The sequence below is a fragment of the Ixodes scapularis genome, unplaced genomic scaffold (genome assembly GCF_016920785.2).
Source record: "Ixodes scapularis isolate PalLabHiFi unplaced genomic scaffold, ASM1692078v2 PGA_scaffold0__279_contigs__length_252992795, whole genome shotgun sequence".
Taxonomy (NCBI): Eukaryota; Metazoa; Arthropoda; class Arachnida; order Ixodida; family Ixodidae; genus Ixodes; species Ixodes scapularis.
In genome coordinates, this window is record NW_024609835.1 from 242,695,176 (window position 1) to 242,714,142 (window position 18,967).

The following is an 18,967-nucleotide window of genomic DNA, read 5'->3' on the forward strand; positions in this document are numbered from 1 at the left end:
GAAGCTTCAGCCAGACGTCAGACAAAACTTGAGCGTAAGATGATCTTATGCGGTAGTAACTTTCCTAACAAGCTCGTCTCAGTGCGCTTCGATACGTCAAAGGGATTGCTGTATTTGCTCGAGCATGTCGCGTTGAAGGATGCGGATAGTGCTAGTTTTCATGAAACTAATGCTGGTCTTACAAAGAGAGCCTTTCAAACCGCGAAAGACTAAAACCTAATAGACTCGGCTTCCACAGTTCAAGCGCCGGTGTAAAGTTTATCAGAACGACATGAACGCGTTTGTACAGCCCTAACAGAGCAAGGTATTCAGAGCTTCACTCTACGAGCGGACATCTCGAGCCTGCCCAAAAAACACGAAAGAACACTCACTCAGTTTTTATTCAAAGTAAACGAGTCGAAGCGTAAGCACTGGTTAACTAAAACAGTGTTTTAGCAATTACTTTAGCGCACCCCATGTTCGTTCTTAGATTGATACGTGCGGCAGGTGTATCTGTTGAAACACGGGCTACACGCACACAAACGCAATGCACTGCTGCTGGCACGGAAATCACTGCTGCGGTATCGGCGATTACCGCACGGCCATCGAAACGCAATGTACAGTCGGCACGGAATGAAACGCGAACATGGAGCACATGGTTTTCGACCCACGCTGAGTCACCTAGAGACGCAACACCGCAGCTTTGGATGCACTGAGCAAGAGTCTAATGGTGAATTGCACTCGCAGATCTGGAGCGCTTTCCGAAATCTGCGAGGGAGGCAAAATTCCGCTCCGTGGGACCCGATCCGAATCGACGAGGGGAACATAAACTTGCATTTTTGGAGCGACCTCCCCCACAACCCTTCTCCCTCCGCTGTACAAAATGGCCGCCCTGCTCGAACTCGACCAGACCCACCAACGCCTCAGCCGGCTGATCTTTCCGACGACCAGTGACGACTGTCAATGCTTAGCTGCAGAAGTAACACGCGACACAGTCCGGGCGAAATTATACGTATCACGGCGCCCATGTCACAATTAACGAAGACGTCCGCGTTCGGCACCGGCACATACCTTTCGGCCGCCTTGAAGCGGCGGGGCACGGACAGCAATTGCCAGCGGTAGAGTTCAGATCTGTAGTACGACTTTAATAAACAAAGAGGTAACAAACCATCACTTGCGCGGTCGTTGCCTAACCACTTCCTGCTTTATTTTACGGGAAAACGCCGACGAAATGCAGTGTAAAAAGGTAAACAATCACTGGCTGCAGAATGAATAGGCCTAACCTTGCGTCTGCCTCCGGCTTTTCTGTCGTTCTTTTTCTCGTTCTTCCTCTCGCGATCACAGACGTCAGCGCTTGCGATTTGCCACGCTCCACATTCCCGGCTTTTTATCCGTGATCTACGCTAAGTAGAAGCGTTCGAGCCGTCATAATCCAGAGTAAACAACCGACGTACCCGAACAGATCCAACTCCGCGACCCGACCGGCCCGCCGATCTCTCCAAACTCACCGCGCATGCGCACCGCCGATTTAGACGGAAATCACGTGGGCCGCTCTGCCAACTCCCGGAGAGATCTGTGAAATCCCGCAGAGCAAGTTCGGCGGAGTTTGGGGCGCTCCGTGGAGTGGGCACTGCCAGAGATCTACGAGCGGAAGATGACCAACTTGAGCCAGATCTGCGAGCGGAATATGCGCGCTCCAAATGGAGCGCTTTTGGAGCGCTCGAGATCTGCGAGCGGAATTCACCATAACACATCGAAGGAGGAGCCATCTTCTTGCAGCTCCCATCTGGTTCAGGTGGTGCAGCATCTAGCGAAAACCATGCACCCACTGTTCGCGTTTCATTCCGTGCCGACTGTACATGGTGAAGTTTCGCTTGCAGGTGCTCGGGCTACGGGGGAAGCTTTAAGCCCAAATACTTTCAACGGTAACGTTTGAGGCTCGCGCACAAAAGGCAGAGAATCACCGTCCGATACCCTGCAACACCCCAGCAACCTCTGAAGTTGCGTAAAAATGGCGACTATGTCAATCAACCCCCCGCAGGGGGCACCTGTGAAAGCAGGTGATTGGTGAGTGGCGTCACCACGGACCCCGAGCCATACGGGTTCGCCCGCCCACGTCTGGCTGTACCTGGCTGTCCCGTGTCTTGGGAAAAGGGCTCCCTGGTGGTTGAGCCGCGCCCGGGGTAGGTTTGGACCCTTCGGGGCCCCCCGGGCGAGGCAATACACCACTTCGGCCCCCGCTTCTCATAGACGGGAGTCCTGGTAAGGCCCGGCCAGGATGATTCAGTCTAGTCGCCACTCCTTCTACTATCCCCTCCCTTCTTTCACCTTGTCTTCTCCTTCTTTTCACTCTTCTCATTTCTCTTCTTTCCTTTTCAACTCCTTTGGCGGCAAGGGCTAACGTTGGATGGCGACAGACACCTTGTCCAGAACCACTCTTGGTTATAGAGACTGGGCAGCACTAATAGAGTAACGTCTTTAGCCAAGCCATTCTTGTTATGGAGCGTTACCTATTCCCTCGTTGGGCTCGGTGGTGGGCGGTGCACCACAGTTTCCGAAAACCCTCCCCCTTTATATGGGTTCCAAACTTAAACCTTTTGATCGGCCCCCCAAAAGGGGCCGCACCGAGGCTCAAGTCACTCGCGAAACATCCAAAGTACTCGAAAAATTTCCAAAATTCCTGGTCTTACATTCTGAAGAAGAAAAACCACTTGCCAAACTGTCCCCTTTCTTAGTCGCCAAGATACTGGAAGGAATCGTTGGGAAAGATTACTCCACTAAAAAGATGCCGTCCGGTGATCTTCTTGTTGAGATCAGCACCAAAAAGCAAAGTGATGCCCATCTTACTCTCAACGCTGTGTCTGAATACAAAGTAAACGTTACTCCACACCGCAGACTTAATACAGTTCAAGGAGTTATCTCGGAGGACGACCTAATGGACTCATCTGAGGAAGAACTCGTTGAAGGCCTTTCAGACCAAGGAGTTGTTGCCGCTCGTCGCATCACCCTTCGTCGTGAGGGCGTAGAGCGTAAAACAAGACACATTATACTGACCTTTGACACCATCACTCTCCCAGAGGTCATAAAGGCAGGCTACCTCCGGTGCCGTGTTCGGCCCTATGTGCCGAATCCCCAGCGGTGCTTTAAATGCCAAAGGTTCGGCCATGGGTCACGGAGCTGCCGGGGAAGTGACACTTGCGCGAAGTGCTCCAGTAAAGAGCATGTTGCTGACAGTTGTGAGAGCGAACCGAGATGTGTCAACTGTGATGGCCGTCACCTAGCATACTCGCGCTCTTGTCCAAAATTGAAAGAACAAGAAGAAATACTTACTTTGAAGACCACAGAAAACATCTCCTACCATGAGGCTAAAAAACGTTTCTCCTTCCTATCGAAAGGAGGGTATGCCGAGGACGTGCGCAGGGGACCCGCACGACCCGTAATGGCATCGGCGGGAACACAGACCCCTCCAGGGGGGGGGGGGGGGGGGGGTGTCTCCCGTCAGTGTCCCCTCTAAAACCCGCTGGTGCAATGCCAGCTGCACTGCACCCCAACCACACGGTGGACGCTGTTCCTTCAACGTCCACCTTGAGGCAAGGGACGGCAACCCCCGCCGCCCCTGCCTCCCTGCCTCCTCGAGGCCGGGGACAACCCCGCGTCTCGACCCAACAGAGACCTAGTGAGCCGTTAAGGCTGCGGACCCCAGCGGGTCTCCCCCCGGCTCCCCCTGAGGAGCCTATGGACGAGGGTGGACCCAAGTCCGGCGAGGAAAGTTTCCTCGCTGGATCTGACTCCTCTCTTTCTGCCACCAGTGACTCTACTGGCCAGCAGAAAGAGGCTGTAAAGAAGAAAAACGCCCCGCGCAAAAAAATATATTTTAAGCCATAGTCACCTCATTGTACTTTTTACCAGTTTTTATATTCACTTTTACACTGGCTAAGCATATAGGCATTATGCAGTGGAAGTGTCGCGGCCTTCTACGTAACATAGATGACATCAATTTGTTTTTTGATGAGCTCCGTCCTGTTGCTATTAGCCTACAGGAGACGTATGCGACTGATTCGCACACGCAGGTTTTGCGTCATCAACAAGTTTTTAGGAGGGACCGCCATTCCGCAACCCCTTCGGGTGGTTTAGCAGTGGTGGTTCAAAGTGGAGTGGCATGTGCTGAAGTTCCTTTACAAACTTCACTCGAGGCAGTCGCAGTTCGCATTCTTCTTGATCGCCTCACCACTCTAGTATCACTTTACTTACCACCTAATGTTCCGCTGCATCTCCATGAACTTCAAGCACTCATCAAACAACTTCCCAAACCTTTTTTAATTCTTGGTGATTTTAATGCCCACCATCCTTTGCGGTTAAGCTCTCGTCAAGACTCTCGAGGTGGAGTTGTTGAAAGGCTTTTATTATCAACTGGAATCTGCCTGCTCAATAAGAAAGAACCAACATTTTTTAGCGCTGCCCACAACACTTTTACATCGATCGACCTATCACTATCATCACCATCTCTACTTTCATGCTTTCCATGGAACGTTTTAGGCAATTCTTTCGGAAGCGACCATCTACCCATAATTTTAGAGAGCATTTTACCAGTTTCATCGATACCAACCCGCCTGCCACGATGGAAGTTGGAAAAGGCCCACTGGTCTATTTTTGGTTTAGAAGCAGCACTTGATCCCTCCTTGTTTCTTCATATGACTCCTGACCATGCAACGCTTTACGTTACGGAATGCATTATAAATGCTGCTTCTGCTTCAATTCCACAGACCTCAGGAAATCTTCACCAGAGGTGCAAGCCCTGGTGGAATAAGGAATGTACTTCCACTCGGAAAAGCCAGAACAAGGCGTGGGGAACTTTTCGTCGCTATCCAACTTTCCCTAATTTGATAGAGTTTAAGAAAAAAAGAGCACAAGCTCGGTGGACGCGAAGACAGGCCAAGTGGGCTTCATGGACAAAGTATGTTTCATCCTTAAATAGTTTTGTTACTGCTAAAGGAGTATGGGATCGTCTCAAAAAAGTTCGCGGGCAGTACCATGCTTTCAGGATTCCACTTTTTCCTTCAATCTCAGCATCTCTAACAGGACAAGCAGACTTCCTCGCAGAACATTTCCAGCATGTCTGCAGCTCTTCCAATTACAGTACAGAGTTTTTAAAGTACCGGTCTACCGCTGAGAAGCGGAAAATCACTATGTCTGGCTTCAACTCTGTTGCATACAATAGACCGTTCACAATGTGTGAACTGGAAGTTGCTCTCAGCCTAAAAAAGCAATCTGCACCTGGGCCAGACAGAATTCACTACGAGATGCTTAAGCACCTGTCTCATGAATCTTTGTCCCACCTGTTGTCCTTTTTCAACTACCTATGGGAAGCTGCTGCTTTCCCGCATTCTTGGGGAAGTGCCCATGTTATGCCTTTACTTAAACCTGGAAAAGATCCCTCTTTGGCTACCAGCTACCGCCCCATAGCATTTACAAGCTGCTTGGGGAAAACTTATGAAAGGCTTATAAATCGCCGCCTTATTTTCCTTTTGGAAGCGAAAAACTTTTTTGACACTAAGCAGTGTGGCTTTCGTGCTGGACGGTCGACCATGGACCATTTGGTTCGACTTGAGACCGTCATACGTGAGGCCTTTGTACACCGGCAGCATTGCGTGTCAGTGTTTTTTTTATCTAGAGAAGGCATATGACACTACGTGGAGGTATGGTATCCTTCGAGATCTGTACAACTGTGGAGTGCGTGGCCGCATGCTTCGTTGCTTGCAGAATTTTTTCAGTGAAAGTACATTTCAAGTTCGATTAGGCTCGACTTTATCCAATGTCTTCTTACAAGAAAATGGTGTCCCCCAAGGCGGAGTCTTAAGTGCCACCATATTTGCAGTTAAGATAAACAGTCTGGCTCAAGTTATACCGTCATCTGTTTCATACTCGCTTTACGTGGATGATGTGCAAATACCCTTTTCGTCCTGCAACCTTTCCAGTTGTGAACGGCAACTGCAGCTCACAATAAACAGAATGACCAAGTGTGCAAATGAAAATGGTTTTAAGTTTTCCCCAGAAAAAACTGTGTGTGTGCCGTTTTCCCTGCGATGAGGTTTGACCTTGGACCCAATCTTACAAATGAATAACATAGAAATATCGGTGAAGCAGGAACATAAATTTTTAGGCATGGTCTTCGATAAATAGCTTACATTCAAGTCTCATTTAAAGGAAGTAAAGCAAAAGTGCTTACGATCCTCAAACATCCTTAAGGTGCTCTCACACATATCTTGGGGGTCTGACAGACGATGCCTCCCACGTCTGTACAATGCTTTCGTTCGGTCACGTCTGGATTATGGAGCGATTGTTTATGGTTCGACACGACCTTCCACTCTAAACATGTTGGATCCGGTTCATCACCTCGGACTCCGGCTTGCCACTGGGGCATTTCGCACGTCACCCGTATTAAGCTTGTATGTGGACACGCATCAAATGTCTCTGGAAAAATGCCGACAGTACTTGAGCCTGAGTTATAATTACAAAGTGCTTTCAGATCCGAAAAATCCTGCTTATAGTATTCTACAGATTCCTCAGTTCTGTAATTTGTTTGAAAAGAAGCCAACAATTGTGCGCCCCCTAGGTTTTCGAGTTCAAAGTATTTGTAGCTCTTTCAACCTCCCTGTCCCTTCCACAAGTGGTGTCAACTTGCTAAAATCTATGGAGAGAATAACCCCTTGGAATGAGCTACCCGTATGTTGTGGCTGGTCTTTCACCAAATACAGTAAGAAGACCGGGGCTCCACAGTTTCTTCAGCAAGAGTTTCTATCTTTGCAAGAAAGGACATCTAGCGGTTGCGCCGAATACTATACCGACGGGTCGAAATCTTTAGGCTCCGTTGGTTGTGCAGTTTATTCTAGTATCTTTGGAAGAGCTGTGCAGCTTGACTCAATGGCAAGCATCTTCACTGCAGAGCTCTATGGTATTTTATTAGCCATTGAGCATATTCTGGATAACAGTGTATTGAACGCAGTCATTTTTGTCGATTCACAAAGCGTCTTAGCTGCTATCTCTTCCAGACTTTCCACAAAGAATGTACTTACACAACATGTTCGTTTTAAAGTAAACAGAGCTCTGCGCCTTGGATGTAATATCAAATTTTGCTGGGTACCAAGTCACGTGGGAATTGCAGGGAATGAGAGTGCGGATCGTTTGGCTGCATCTGCCACAGATTCAATAGCATCTTTTGGCCTGCCCTATCAGGATTTTAAACCACTTTTAAAGAAATCTCTTTTAAAGACTTGGCAGCTAGAATGGGACACTGAAACCAACAACGAACTCCACGTGATTAAACCAATAATAGGCATCTGGGAAAGTTCATTTCAAAGAAACCGTCGTCTCGAGGTTATGCTTTGTCGCTTGAGAATCGGCCATTCACGTCTAACACATATGTACCTCCTCTGTGGTGAAGAAGTTGCACTTTGTGCCCATTGTGGGGAATTACTTACAATTTTACACATTCTATGGGAGTGTTTGTTTTATCATCAACTGCGCGTATCATGTTTTCCTGAACTTTCTAGAGACTATCTACCCTTTCATCCTATGTTTTTACTTGGTGACAATGCCTTAGTACCACTTAGACGAGTTTTTAATTTTCTTAACAAAGCTGGTTATCTACACAAGTCTTAATTTTCTTAACAAAGCTGGTTATCTAAGTCTTAATAAACATTTTGTTTGGCGCATTATGGCCTCCGTTGCTGCTGCGCCATTAAAACCTTAATCTTACTTACTTATGTCAATCAACCAGGGCTAACTTCCGGTTTCTGCAGCAGCGCCCTCCGACGGCGACAGATGGAACGTTTAAGATACGCCCACTGGCCAGATTCTCCCCCTATACACCGACACGCGGAGCGGCTCTGTTTACCAACACGGCCGGAAGGCCGAGCATGCGCGGTAGCTATGTGGGCAAAAGCGGCGCGGCTCTCCGTGTTTTCGCTATTGCGTTGTGCGGAATGCACTCGTTGTTGACGTTGTAGGGACGCTTCTAGCTTTATTTGTGAGTCGTATTTCCTGACAACGTAAGTCGCATGCTATGCCCGATTATTTGAGCTCGCTGCCCGAGCCTGACCGGCAGCGGTATCGAAACAAACTGTGCGTGGACGGCGTTGCCTACGAGGATCCGTGCGCCGTAAGCAAGGCCTGTTGGACTTCCGACGTGAAGTTGCTGCCACCGAAGTCGGCGGCTGACGTCATCGTTTATTTAGTTTTTTTGCCGAGCCAGTTCACGGCCGACACGGTGCAAGGGTACAAGTCTCTCGAGGCCTACGATTACTTCGAGACGGTTTCCGCGCTGCTGGCGGGATCAGCAGACTGTGGGTCTGCGGAAGTGTATTTATTAATTAAATAAATACACACGGCGTCTTCGAGTCAAGGTATGATATTTTTCCTACCCTCATGACCACAAGGCATGACAAGCAGTAACGCTTTGTCCGTTCTGCAGTCTTGGCGGCAACACGTTACAAGTAATGGCGTTACCTGGAACGCGTTACTTTTTTCAGTAACGTAGTAACCTCCTCGTTACTTTTTCGACAATGTGAAGGGTAATGTACTTACGTCACTATTTCAAGTAACGTAGTTACGTTACTCGTTACTTACTACTTCCCGTCTTAAAAAAATTAAATTTCAATTTTTTTCCGTGTTTTCAGGCGTCAAACCATGTTTTTCTTTGCGTTTTTTTTGGTGAGTATTTAGGTGAAACTGTAAAAAGAGATAAAGTAATTATGTTCAGTTTCTGCATGAATATAATGTTTTTTTTTTATATATGAGCTTATGCATACCTGTATCGTCAAGACCGTAAAACGTGTTAAATCATAATTTAAAACGTAACGCAGAAGTAGCGTGCGTTACTTTTTATCGGTAGTGGTAACGCGTTCCTTTTATTTTATGCAACGTAGCTCAGTAACGCGCACCTTTTATTTGCAAGTAACGTGTAACGTATTTTGTACTTTTTTTCGGTAACGCCTACAATACTGCCGTTCTGTCGCCGATCCCCTTCTGCTGGGTAGCACGGGCGAAGCGAGCCTTCAACGAGCGGTTGGTTGGTGCTTTTTGCGCGAACTTCGTGGGAACGAAATCTCGGTGGTCTCGATCAGACAACGGTTTCCCTGCACATAAGCAAGCCTCGGGACGGAGATTGAAATGGAAGCCGGACTTACCTTCAAGAAAGTGCTTCCCGCACGAACGGTCGTCCGCGCGAGGCAACCATTATTATCGATCCACGTATATTATCCAACTTCTATGCCTTTTAAAATCTGCCGGGGACTTCTGGAAACTCACTCCGCTACTTTTCTTGTAGATTTTCGTGCAATTAACGGCAACACAACTTCGCAGCATGCTAAAATGCTATGACGCCCATGCAAAACGTACGCCCTTTTGCTCAGACCCCCCGCCTCCGGCGCGATCGCAGCGCCGCCGCAGCTCCGTGACGTCAAGCCCGCGTGTCGGTCTATAGACCTTTCCAGCGGCAGTCTCGAACGAAGCGAGCGGGCAAAAAATGCTGAGTCACTGAGTTGTGGACGCATGCGCAGCGTCCGATATATCGCACAGCAGATCTACAGCGCATCCTTGGAAGGCGTTCCACAGCCCAGCAGACAAAGATGGCAGCGCGCACGAGGCGATTTCTGCAAAGGTCTATATATGGCTCTGCCGGTACCCTGCACTTGCTGCCATCACGCGGCGGGCTATGGTACCACGCGCTGTATATAAAAGTACGTCCTGCCTGATTTCGCAGAGACGGGGAGGAAGTGGCCGAAATTCCACTTCCGGCTTCCAGCCAGAGCGGACGGCGCAATGAATCGCTCCCCGAAAGAGGCGGCGGCCGTTGTCGGCCGCGGTGAAACGAATGTTTCTTTTCTGCCAAACGATTACCGTGTGCTTTTGCCTGCTCTGCCCACCGTAGATGCTGCTAAGCTCAGCGTGATTCTTCACGCTGATCTTCAAGGAAGACCTTACCGGATTGAAGACTTCCGTGAACCGTTGGACAAGGTGGGAGTTTTGCCGGGCGTGGCTGGTCTGGGGGCCTTCCAGATGAGTCACGTCTGGCTGCTGAAACTGCACTCGCTGGAAGCAAAGACCAAGCTTATGGAAGCCGGCAACTTGCAAGTAAAAGGCCGCTTTTGCCTTCTCGTAGACCCGAGTCGGAGGGAGCTGCGCATCAAGCTCCACTGGGTCACGTTCGACGTCCCAGCGGACACGGTGCGTCGTGCCTTCGAACCCTTCGGCTCGGTCAAAGAAATTATCCGAGAAAAGTGGAAAGTGCCAGGCTTTGTCGACGGATAGTCCACCACGCTGGTGGTGCGCATGGTGCTGAAGGAGGGCGTTTCCCTGGAAAGCCTCCCACACCAGCTGCGGATTTGCGGGGGGAATGTCCTGGTCGTCGTCCCTGGTCATGAGCCGATCTGCCTCCGGTGCCACCGAGCGGGGCACATACGCCGAGACTGCAGGGTGCCCCGGTGTAACCAGTGCCAGGCCTTCGGACACGAGGCCTCGTCGTGCGTGAAGACGTACGCCCGCGTCCCTGGCAACAACATCGCCGTGGCGTCGGACGACACAGAGTGCATTGACGTGTTCGAGGCCGAGAGAGCAGCAACAGCGACGACGCCGACAGACCAGCAAACCCAGGGCGAGCCCGCAGAGAACGGAGGAGTCTGTGATGAGGCGAAACCAAGACCTTCGCCCGGGGCATCAAAAGACAAGGCGGCCCCCGAGGTAGTCGAAGAACTCGGGTCCGAAAAGGTGACAGACTTTCCAGACGTCCCAGCGGCAACCGCCGTGCCGGGGAACGATGACGGCAAGAACCGTGTCGACGAAGGCGTCGGGACGAAAGTTTATGACGAAGTCAAGGTCAAGGGTGACGACGGCGGCAAGTCCGAGGAGGGCGAAGGTGGCGTTGACGGCAGGCTCAGGGACGCAGAGACCGGAGCGGCGAGGCGACGACACGAAGGCGTAAGCTCCAAGGTCGCCGACAGGGAACTGCGACGCCTCGAGCGCGAGTGGGTTGGCAACGGGGGACTTAACCGTGAACGGTCGAGGTCTCGCCAGCGCAGGGAGGAGCAATTGAAGTGAGTGGTCAAGGCCTTCACTACTGTTGTAAAAGGATTCTTCGCACTGTTTTCTTTTTCTAAAGGCAGCACCTTCCGGTTGGTCCTACCTAGAATTTAAGCATGCTAGAAAAGTCTTTGCGCGTAGGCACTTTAAACGTACGGGGACTGTGTTCCCGGCGCCGGCAGTGTCAACTGAGCCGCCTCTTTATTGAGTACGACCTCAATATTGTGGCGGTTCAAGAGTCAAAGATGGAAGGCGAAGGACAGACGGAGAACATGGTGCGGGTGTTTGAGTCGCGGTACGATGTTTGTGTAAGCCACGCTGTTGGAACGTCTGGCGGGTGTCTTTTGTTTTTGCGGAAGGGTTTGTTTACTGTAGAGCAGGTTATTAGCGATGAGTCGGGACGCTTTGTCCTCTGTGATTTTTCTTTTTCTTGTAACCTTTTCCGTGTTCTTTGCATTTACGCACCGAACAGAGTCGATGAAAGAGTAGGTTTTTTTGAGAGTTTTGAGAAGTATGTTCGGACGGATCGGCGTGTCATTTTGCTAGGGGACTTTAATTGTGTGTGCGCTCCTCGTGATCGGGCGAACAGCCGAAGATTTCATGATGAAAGTGCTTTACTTTTGGGGGGAATGGTCGAACGCTACGGCCTAGAAGACGTTGCCAACTGCGTTGTCTGGTGGAGGGGTTCCGCTCTTTACACACTTCCAAGGAGCAAGTCACGCTCGCCTTGACAGAGTGTATGTTTTTACTGAATTGCTGAGAGTGTGTAAAAAGTATACTGTTGATCATGTGTCATTTAGTGACCACTGTCTCGTTTCTTTTATGCTCTGTTCATCAAAGGAGAAGCCAAAAAAGTTTGATTGGAATCTTTGGAAATGTAATACTAAGCTCCTTAGCGATGATTACTTCGTGAATTCAGTTCGCCAAACTCTAGACGAGTTGGCAAGGGCCGAGGGGAACGATTTTGGTGTAAAGTGGGAACTGTTTAAACAGGATGTAAAAATGACAGAGCTTGAACGCTCAAGTATTTTGAAACACGAGCAGAAGGTAAAGCAGGAACTAGATGGCCTGCTGAAAGAGTTATTACACGAAGAATGTTTATCGCCTGGGCTTTTCACTGATGACATTATCAGTCTAAAGAAACGTCTGGAAGCGCTAGATACTGATCAGTATCAGGGGGCTGTTGTAGGAGCACGTCTGAAACGCATATCGGATGGGGAGATTCCCACCAAAAGAGCAGTTGGCATTGAACGAAGATATGCCGCCAAGAACGAGATAAGCGAAATTCTTTATCGGGGTACGTTGTCGAGTGACAAGGAAAGCATGGAAAACGCGTTCGTAGAGCATTACAAAGGCCTTTTTAGTTATTCCGCACCCAAAAAAAACGATTTTCAAAATTTTTTTTTTTTTTTTTTTTTTTTTTTTTTTTACCGTTAATGCCGAAGCTCGCAGACAAGCTTAAGGAAAGGCTAGAACAGCCCATCATGTTAGGTGAAGTCGGAAAGGCAATAGACGATTTAAAGGGGGGGAAATCGCCTGGGCCCAATGGTTTAGGAGCGGAGTTTTATAAAGTGTTTAAAGATCGAGTAGCTCCTTTTTTGCACCTTGTTTTTTCCGAGGCGTTCCGACTTAATGTCTTACCCCCGTCCTTTTTGTCTACACATACTGTTTTAATCCCAAAGAGCGAGGATCGAGTTAAGCTACGCTCGGTTGGAGCGTACCGCCCGATTACTCTGTCGAATGTGGACTATAAGATTTTGATGAAGGTGCTGGCGGAACGACTACAAGGCGTGATCAACCTTATAGTCGGTCCTCACCAGACGTGTGGTATTAAGGGGAGGACAATTGTTACAAACGTGCATGTAGCGCGAAGCATTTTGGAGTGCTGCGACGATTTCCAACAACAGGTTGCGCTACTACAGATAGACCTCGAGAAAGCCTTCGACCGTGTATCCCACAAAATTCTTTTTTCCATCTTAGAATATGTTAATTTAGGTTCAGTGCTGTGCGATGGGGTACGCATGGCTTACCTTAACTGTGCCACCCGTCTGGTTGTGAATAAGAGTGTAAGTGAACGTATCCCCCTTTTTTCTTCTGTGCGGCAGGGATGCCCGCTTTCGCCGCTGCTGTTTTGTATTTTTCTAGAACCCTATTGTTTAAGTGTGTTACGTAGTGCGCATATACGCGGCTTTAATTTACAAGCCAGTGAGGTTCGTTTTTTGGCATACGCCGATGATGTGGCTATTTTTTGTACAGACCAAGAGAGTGTGAAGAAAGCCGTAGAACTAACTGAGAAGTTCTGCGAGAACATATGTAGTGCTATAAATTGGCAAAAGTGTCAGGGGTTTTTGCATGGAGATTGGCCCTCCAAGCCCACTGTTTTTGAACGTGCCACGTGGTCCGACACGCCGGTGCGGTATCTCGGAGTTCCACTTGAACAATACCGCGACAACGAGGAGCATTGGAATGAAGAAGCCCAAGCGGTGCGCGCAAGGGCGGATAAGTGGGGGGGGGGGGGGGGGGGGGGGAGAGGCTTTTCAATGTTTGCGCGTGCCTCGGTATGCAACGCCTTTTTAGCTGCGAAGGTATGGTACGTTCTGCACGTGCTACACTGTTCGCGGGTCAACATCCAGCGCATACACCGTGTTTTTGCTGTGTTTATTTGGAGCTCGACCTGGGAAAGAACGAGCCGAACCAATCTTTTCCGGCGTGTCAAGGATGGGGGGCTGGGTCTGTTGCATCTTTTTGTTAGACAACTCGTTAATAGGTTTTGTTTCCTAAGAGACCAGAAGGACCCTCTACAGCGTACGGTCATTCAGGTGCGGCTATGCAGAGCATTGCCCGAATTTATTGTTTCGACCGATATTCATTCCAGTTATGGTGTACGTGGTTTTTTGAAAGAAGTTGTGTCTGCTTATCGGTTCTTGGCGACGCGGTTTTCGCTCGAGTATCTGTCCAGTGTGTCGCGCATGCGATTGACCAAAGATTTGATTTTTTCCCTTTTTCCCACTCCACTGCACCGGTCCTTGTACAGTGCGGAAAGTGGTCAAAATATTTTGAAGCGTGTCAAGCAAATGAGGGTACCTGCCTTCACGAAATCTTTTTTCTTCAAACTACACAGTGAAACCCTGCCGGTCAAAGTTTTTTTAGAGGGAAAAGGTATTCCCGTTGCATGGTCGGTAAACTGTTTACTTTGTAAAATGCCAGAGACGATAGAACACGTTTTTCTTAACTGTTGGGACGCAGTGTGCCTTTGGGACGTCCTTCAAAGGACCCTTAAAAAGGACCTACCGTTAACACCTCACGGAATCCGTTATTTGCCTGTTGATGGAGGAGACAGCATGGTACCCTATGACATGATCATGCTGGTCGGTCTCCATAGCTTGTGGCGCTGCCGCATGGCTGTAAGACACGCAGACGTCGACGTGCGTCCCGCAGACAGGTATTTTGTTGAAATGATCTGTTTTTTTGAAAGAAATGTTTAAGGTTCAGCAGCCACCCCCGGACTTTCTGCCGCTTATTGAGGAGCTGGCGTCCATCACTGGTCTGTGAATGTGTTTGATAAGCTTGATATTTGTACAATAGCCTTTGAGGCTTTTGTTTTAACCTTTTATTGTATGTGTAATGTGTTTGTCACCTGAACAAAAACAGGCAATAAAGACAAAAAAAAGGAAGTGGCCGAGTGGGCTAACGCGTCTCAGCTCGGAGCGTGGAGCGAAAGCTTGCGCTGGGAACCTCCTGGGTTCGATCCCCGCAGCCCCCGCCCGTTTCGATCTGGATGAGTTTCGTACCGGCACGCGTTCGTGTGATCACTACTGCGTGATTCACGTTAAAAATCCCAGGTTAGCGGTTGTACCGCACTGGCTAAATTTCTCATCTACAGCTAAGAGACCGATTACCCGTTGAGGCGCATCTCCATCAAGGCTGTATAAACAAAAAGAGCAAGCCAATTTTTTTATTTCGCAGAGTGCGAGACGCTATGGCCCAGCGCGCGCATCACTTCGGTGCCCAACAAATACGGAGCAGACGCTTCACGCCACGCCCCTTCGAGCAGAAAAGCACCGGTACCCAGAGTCGTAGAGTAGTAAGCTTTAGTAGATCGTTTCTCACTCCGACAACGATACCCGATACTGCGCCGGAACCATTACGCATGCGCAAGAGTATCCGGTGTTTCGGGCGCAGGTATCGAGAATGTCGGGAAATATTACACGCACTACCGTGCCTCGCGAGAGCTTGACGAGATCCGGGGAGAGCTGAGCGATCATGGCCGCTCCACTCGAGTCTCTTTCTGCCCAAGTGGATAGAAAACGCTTGAATATTGTTGAAGATATCTTCTTTTTAATGGAAGTTCTTGCGGTGAATTCCTTTCTGAATCTTTCGCGGTGGGATACACTGGCCGCCAACCTGAACGAAGCACTCGGGAGGAACTTCAGTGTTCACTGAGTAAGAGACCGCTGCGATCTCCTCCTCAGACTGTTCAAGCGAGACGACCGCAAAAACTTGAGAAAGTAAGTAGTTTTTGATATCTGTTTGAAACTTTAGAAGCGTTTTAGTATACTGCCATACACTGTCCAACAGCTGGCGCAACTGCGAGCCAGCGCAAGCTTGTTTGGAAACGCACATGTCTGTGCCGCTAGATATTTCGTGTAGGGATGCGTGTTTCCAAATTGCCGAACTCGCATTGCAGCTTTTGCGACACGGAGATGAACTCATGGTCGTTCATTGAAATAACAGGTCTACGCTTGAGAGAGACAGGCACACTCGTTGATACCGCTCTCCCCTGAAACCCTGAGATCCGGAACGGAAGAGCAATACACGGAGAAGGAGCAGCTGCTGCAGGAGGTTGCCGACCTGGCACATGAATTTGGCTACAAGGTGAAGTCAGTGCCCAGGAAGACCACAGCTACCGAGGAAGGTGCCAACACAACCTCCACATCTACGCTGGAGCCGCCGGAACGTGCCACAGCCACCACAGCCCGGCCGGCGAAAAATCGGGCTGCTCGCGATGCTGTCACTACTGCGTGAGTTGTTACGGCTGCAGCCGGGTACAGACCGGTTAGTTAGAATGCAGCGGCGCGGCAGTCTAGTAAATATGACACGCGTGTCATGAACCCCACCTGGTTAGGAAAATGAGGTCGTCATGTCCTGCTGCATCCGAATAGTGTTCGTCTACGACTGATATTAGGCTACTCGCGAGGACCCGTCGAATAACCCCTTGAGGACAACATACATGCCTGCTGCTCACACGTAAAAGTGTAATTTACATAGGAACATTGGTACTTCCCAAAGTACAACTTTAAGTAGGCTGTCGAGTTCTAATTAGGTGTTCTAAAAGTACATTGATGTTTCAGAGAGTTTGAAATAAATAAAGGTGTGGTTCCCAGCAGAATGACTGCTTTTGTACAGATACTCGAGAACATACATGACTGTTAGGGACAGAGTTTTATCGGCATGAGATCTCCACAGTGTGGTGGCGCAGGCAAGGCGTCAGTGTACTATCAGAACGGAATGAAATTCGAACGCTGGAACGTGTGGCCTTCGATACATGCTGCGCTACCTGGAGGCCGATAATCAAACTGCGGAGCAGAAAAGGGGCTGCAAGAGTGCGCGCTTTTTCGATGTGCACACCTACGTAACTCCTCTCTCCACTCCGCAGTTTTATCACCTCCAGATAGCGTGGCGTGCATTGAAGGTCACACGTTTCAGCATTCACATTTCATTCCGTTCTGATAATACTTGATTACAGGAGAGGTCCCATCGACCATGTCGGTTTGTGATCAGACAAGCAGAAACTAACATTGAGTTGCTGCAATGAATGAACCCACCTTTGTTGCACCGTGAATATTTGACCCCTTAGAAATGTGTTCTTGTTACGTAGGTGCTCTCGCAGTGGGAGCAGATCATACTGGTTTGTGGCCACAGTATTTGCTGGGACTCATTTCTGGTGCAACGGTGGTCCAATAGGCCTGTCTGGGAAATCGCTCAAGGCCACTTGTCACCCCCCCCCCCCCCCCCCCCCCCCCCCATTGCACCGCTCGGCGCGGGGAATCGTAGGGCCGCTCAAATGTACGCTCGGGCCGGACCGTACGCTCTCCGCAGCCTGGTCGCAGCACAAATCATTCTCGCTTACTACTGCGAGTTCACAACGCGAAGAAAACGGAGAGAACACATCTGAAAGCCCGGTACATACTGTTTTGTTATAGTATTTCTTCTTTGCGTCCAGAAATTGCGGAATGCTAAGCTGACATGACCCGCTTTTTTATTGACGGAACATTTTCCTTCACGCGCCATACATCGGAGTGCCCTGATGTGTCGAAGAAACAATGGGAGTCACTGCATGTTTCTAAAATTATCTATTAAAAATTTGACTCCACCATCCCACCTGCGTTATATTTTTAATATATTTTCAATGCCGAGCTCCAAAGCGTGTCGTTATGCTTTGTGCGCCAAAAATATCTATGGAATACTATATTTACAGGTTCTGAGAACCACCAGCCTCTGTTTGTTCAAATAATGAATGGCGTGGAGGACGCCGACACCTGGTAACCATGCAACACGGACCAGGTTATGCAGGTGGTCCAATTTCCTGTGCCGCTGGTCCAACCTACCTCGCCACCAGTCCAGCCTCCTGTGCCCATGGGCGTACCGACCGGGGAGAGGGGGGGGGGGGGGCAAGGTCGGTGGTTGCCCCCCCCCCCCCCCCACCCCAGTGTAGCCCAAGGGCACCGCTTCCCGCACTAGTAGGGGGGGTGTGGTTTGCCCCCCTACTCAAAAGCAAGTTGGTACGGCACTGCGTGTAGTGCTTACTCCTGTCACACGACCTAGGACTTTGGACGTACAGAGTAAGCACTACCATCTTTTAGTAGATGCCTCAAGCGCAGTCATGTACAAGTTACTGAAAAAGGGTAGTTAAGTTACTGAGTATTGACGCCAAAAGTAATTGGAGTAGAGTAGAAATTACGAATTTGTAATAGCAATTGAGTAAACTACTAACTACTGTAAAAAAGTAGCGAATTACTTTTGAAGTTACTTTCGAAGTTACTTTTTTATATTTTTGTAGTAGCAAAATGAACAGCAGTTTTCATTCGTGAAAAACCTTGCGAGCCTATAATCAATGCAGTCATTTTATGGCTCGCGTTTTCACCAAAATCAGTTTATTCGTTTGCAAAAGCAATTGACTTTCAAAGTTTTTATCGGAGAGTTTCCCCCTTTCCTCCTGAAAACGTCCCCAGCCAGGCTAAAAAGGCGTTCCACCGACGCGCTGGATGGAATAGCAGCGTTGAATTTCAGAAACAGGCTATGCAGGGTCGGGTAGGCGAGTGTCGGCATCTTCGGTGTCCATGACTAAACATGTGATGTCTGCCTCGGCCTAGAGGGTCTTTTTTAACAAACTCTCCTACTTTTTTTCTTTTTTTGACAAGTTGGGATCGTTATGACTGGCCGCTGAGCGAGTGTACTTCACCGTCAAGGGTTCAAGTCTCGCGCCACGACGATGGGATCATCCGGACGACTGCGCGTCTCGCAGTGCCGGTGGTACGCTCCTGAAAAAAAAAATGTTTTGGTTTAACAGAAGATGAAGCGATGTATACCTCGCCGCTAAGGCGGGTCAAACAAACGCATCTCCCAAGGGTGACTCGCAATTCTCGCCTGCGACTACGGTAATTTGACGCGCCTGACACGCCAGACAAGTAAATCATTTTCAACAAAGAGGAGGTCCCCCTGCCGTGGAAGGTCGGAAAGACGCGAAGGATCCGTGTCTACGTTTGCGCGCTGGGGAGTCTGGCTTCGCAAGGGAGTATGCGCTGACAACGAGGCGACAATGCGAACAGGTGCCGAGCTGCGAGGTCATCCCAGTGGCGCCTCCCGTGGAACCCCAAAACTGCTCGAGTCAGAACTCACTGAAGGCAGACAA

At 49.3% G+C, this 18,967-nt stretch overlaps 1 protein-coding gene across 1 annotated transcript in view; it reads left to right on the forward strand.

Annotated features, from left to right (window-relative positions):
- LOC115313150 overlaps positions 1 to 16,080 on the forward strand; it is a 44,914-nt gene extending 28,834 nt beyond the window's left edge. Inside the window, exons 2-3 of the mRNA XM_040217244.1 lie at positions 10,321 to 11,066; positions 15,849 to 16,080. Of these exons, the coding sequence (XP_040073178.1) occupies positions 10,321 to 11,066; positions 15,849 to 16,080 (978 nt within the window). The remainder of the gene's footprint in view (positions 1 to 10,320; positions 11,067 to 15,848) is intronic.
- Positions 16,081 to 18,967: the final 2,887 nt, after the last annotated feature.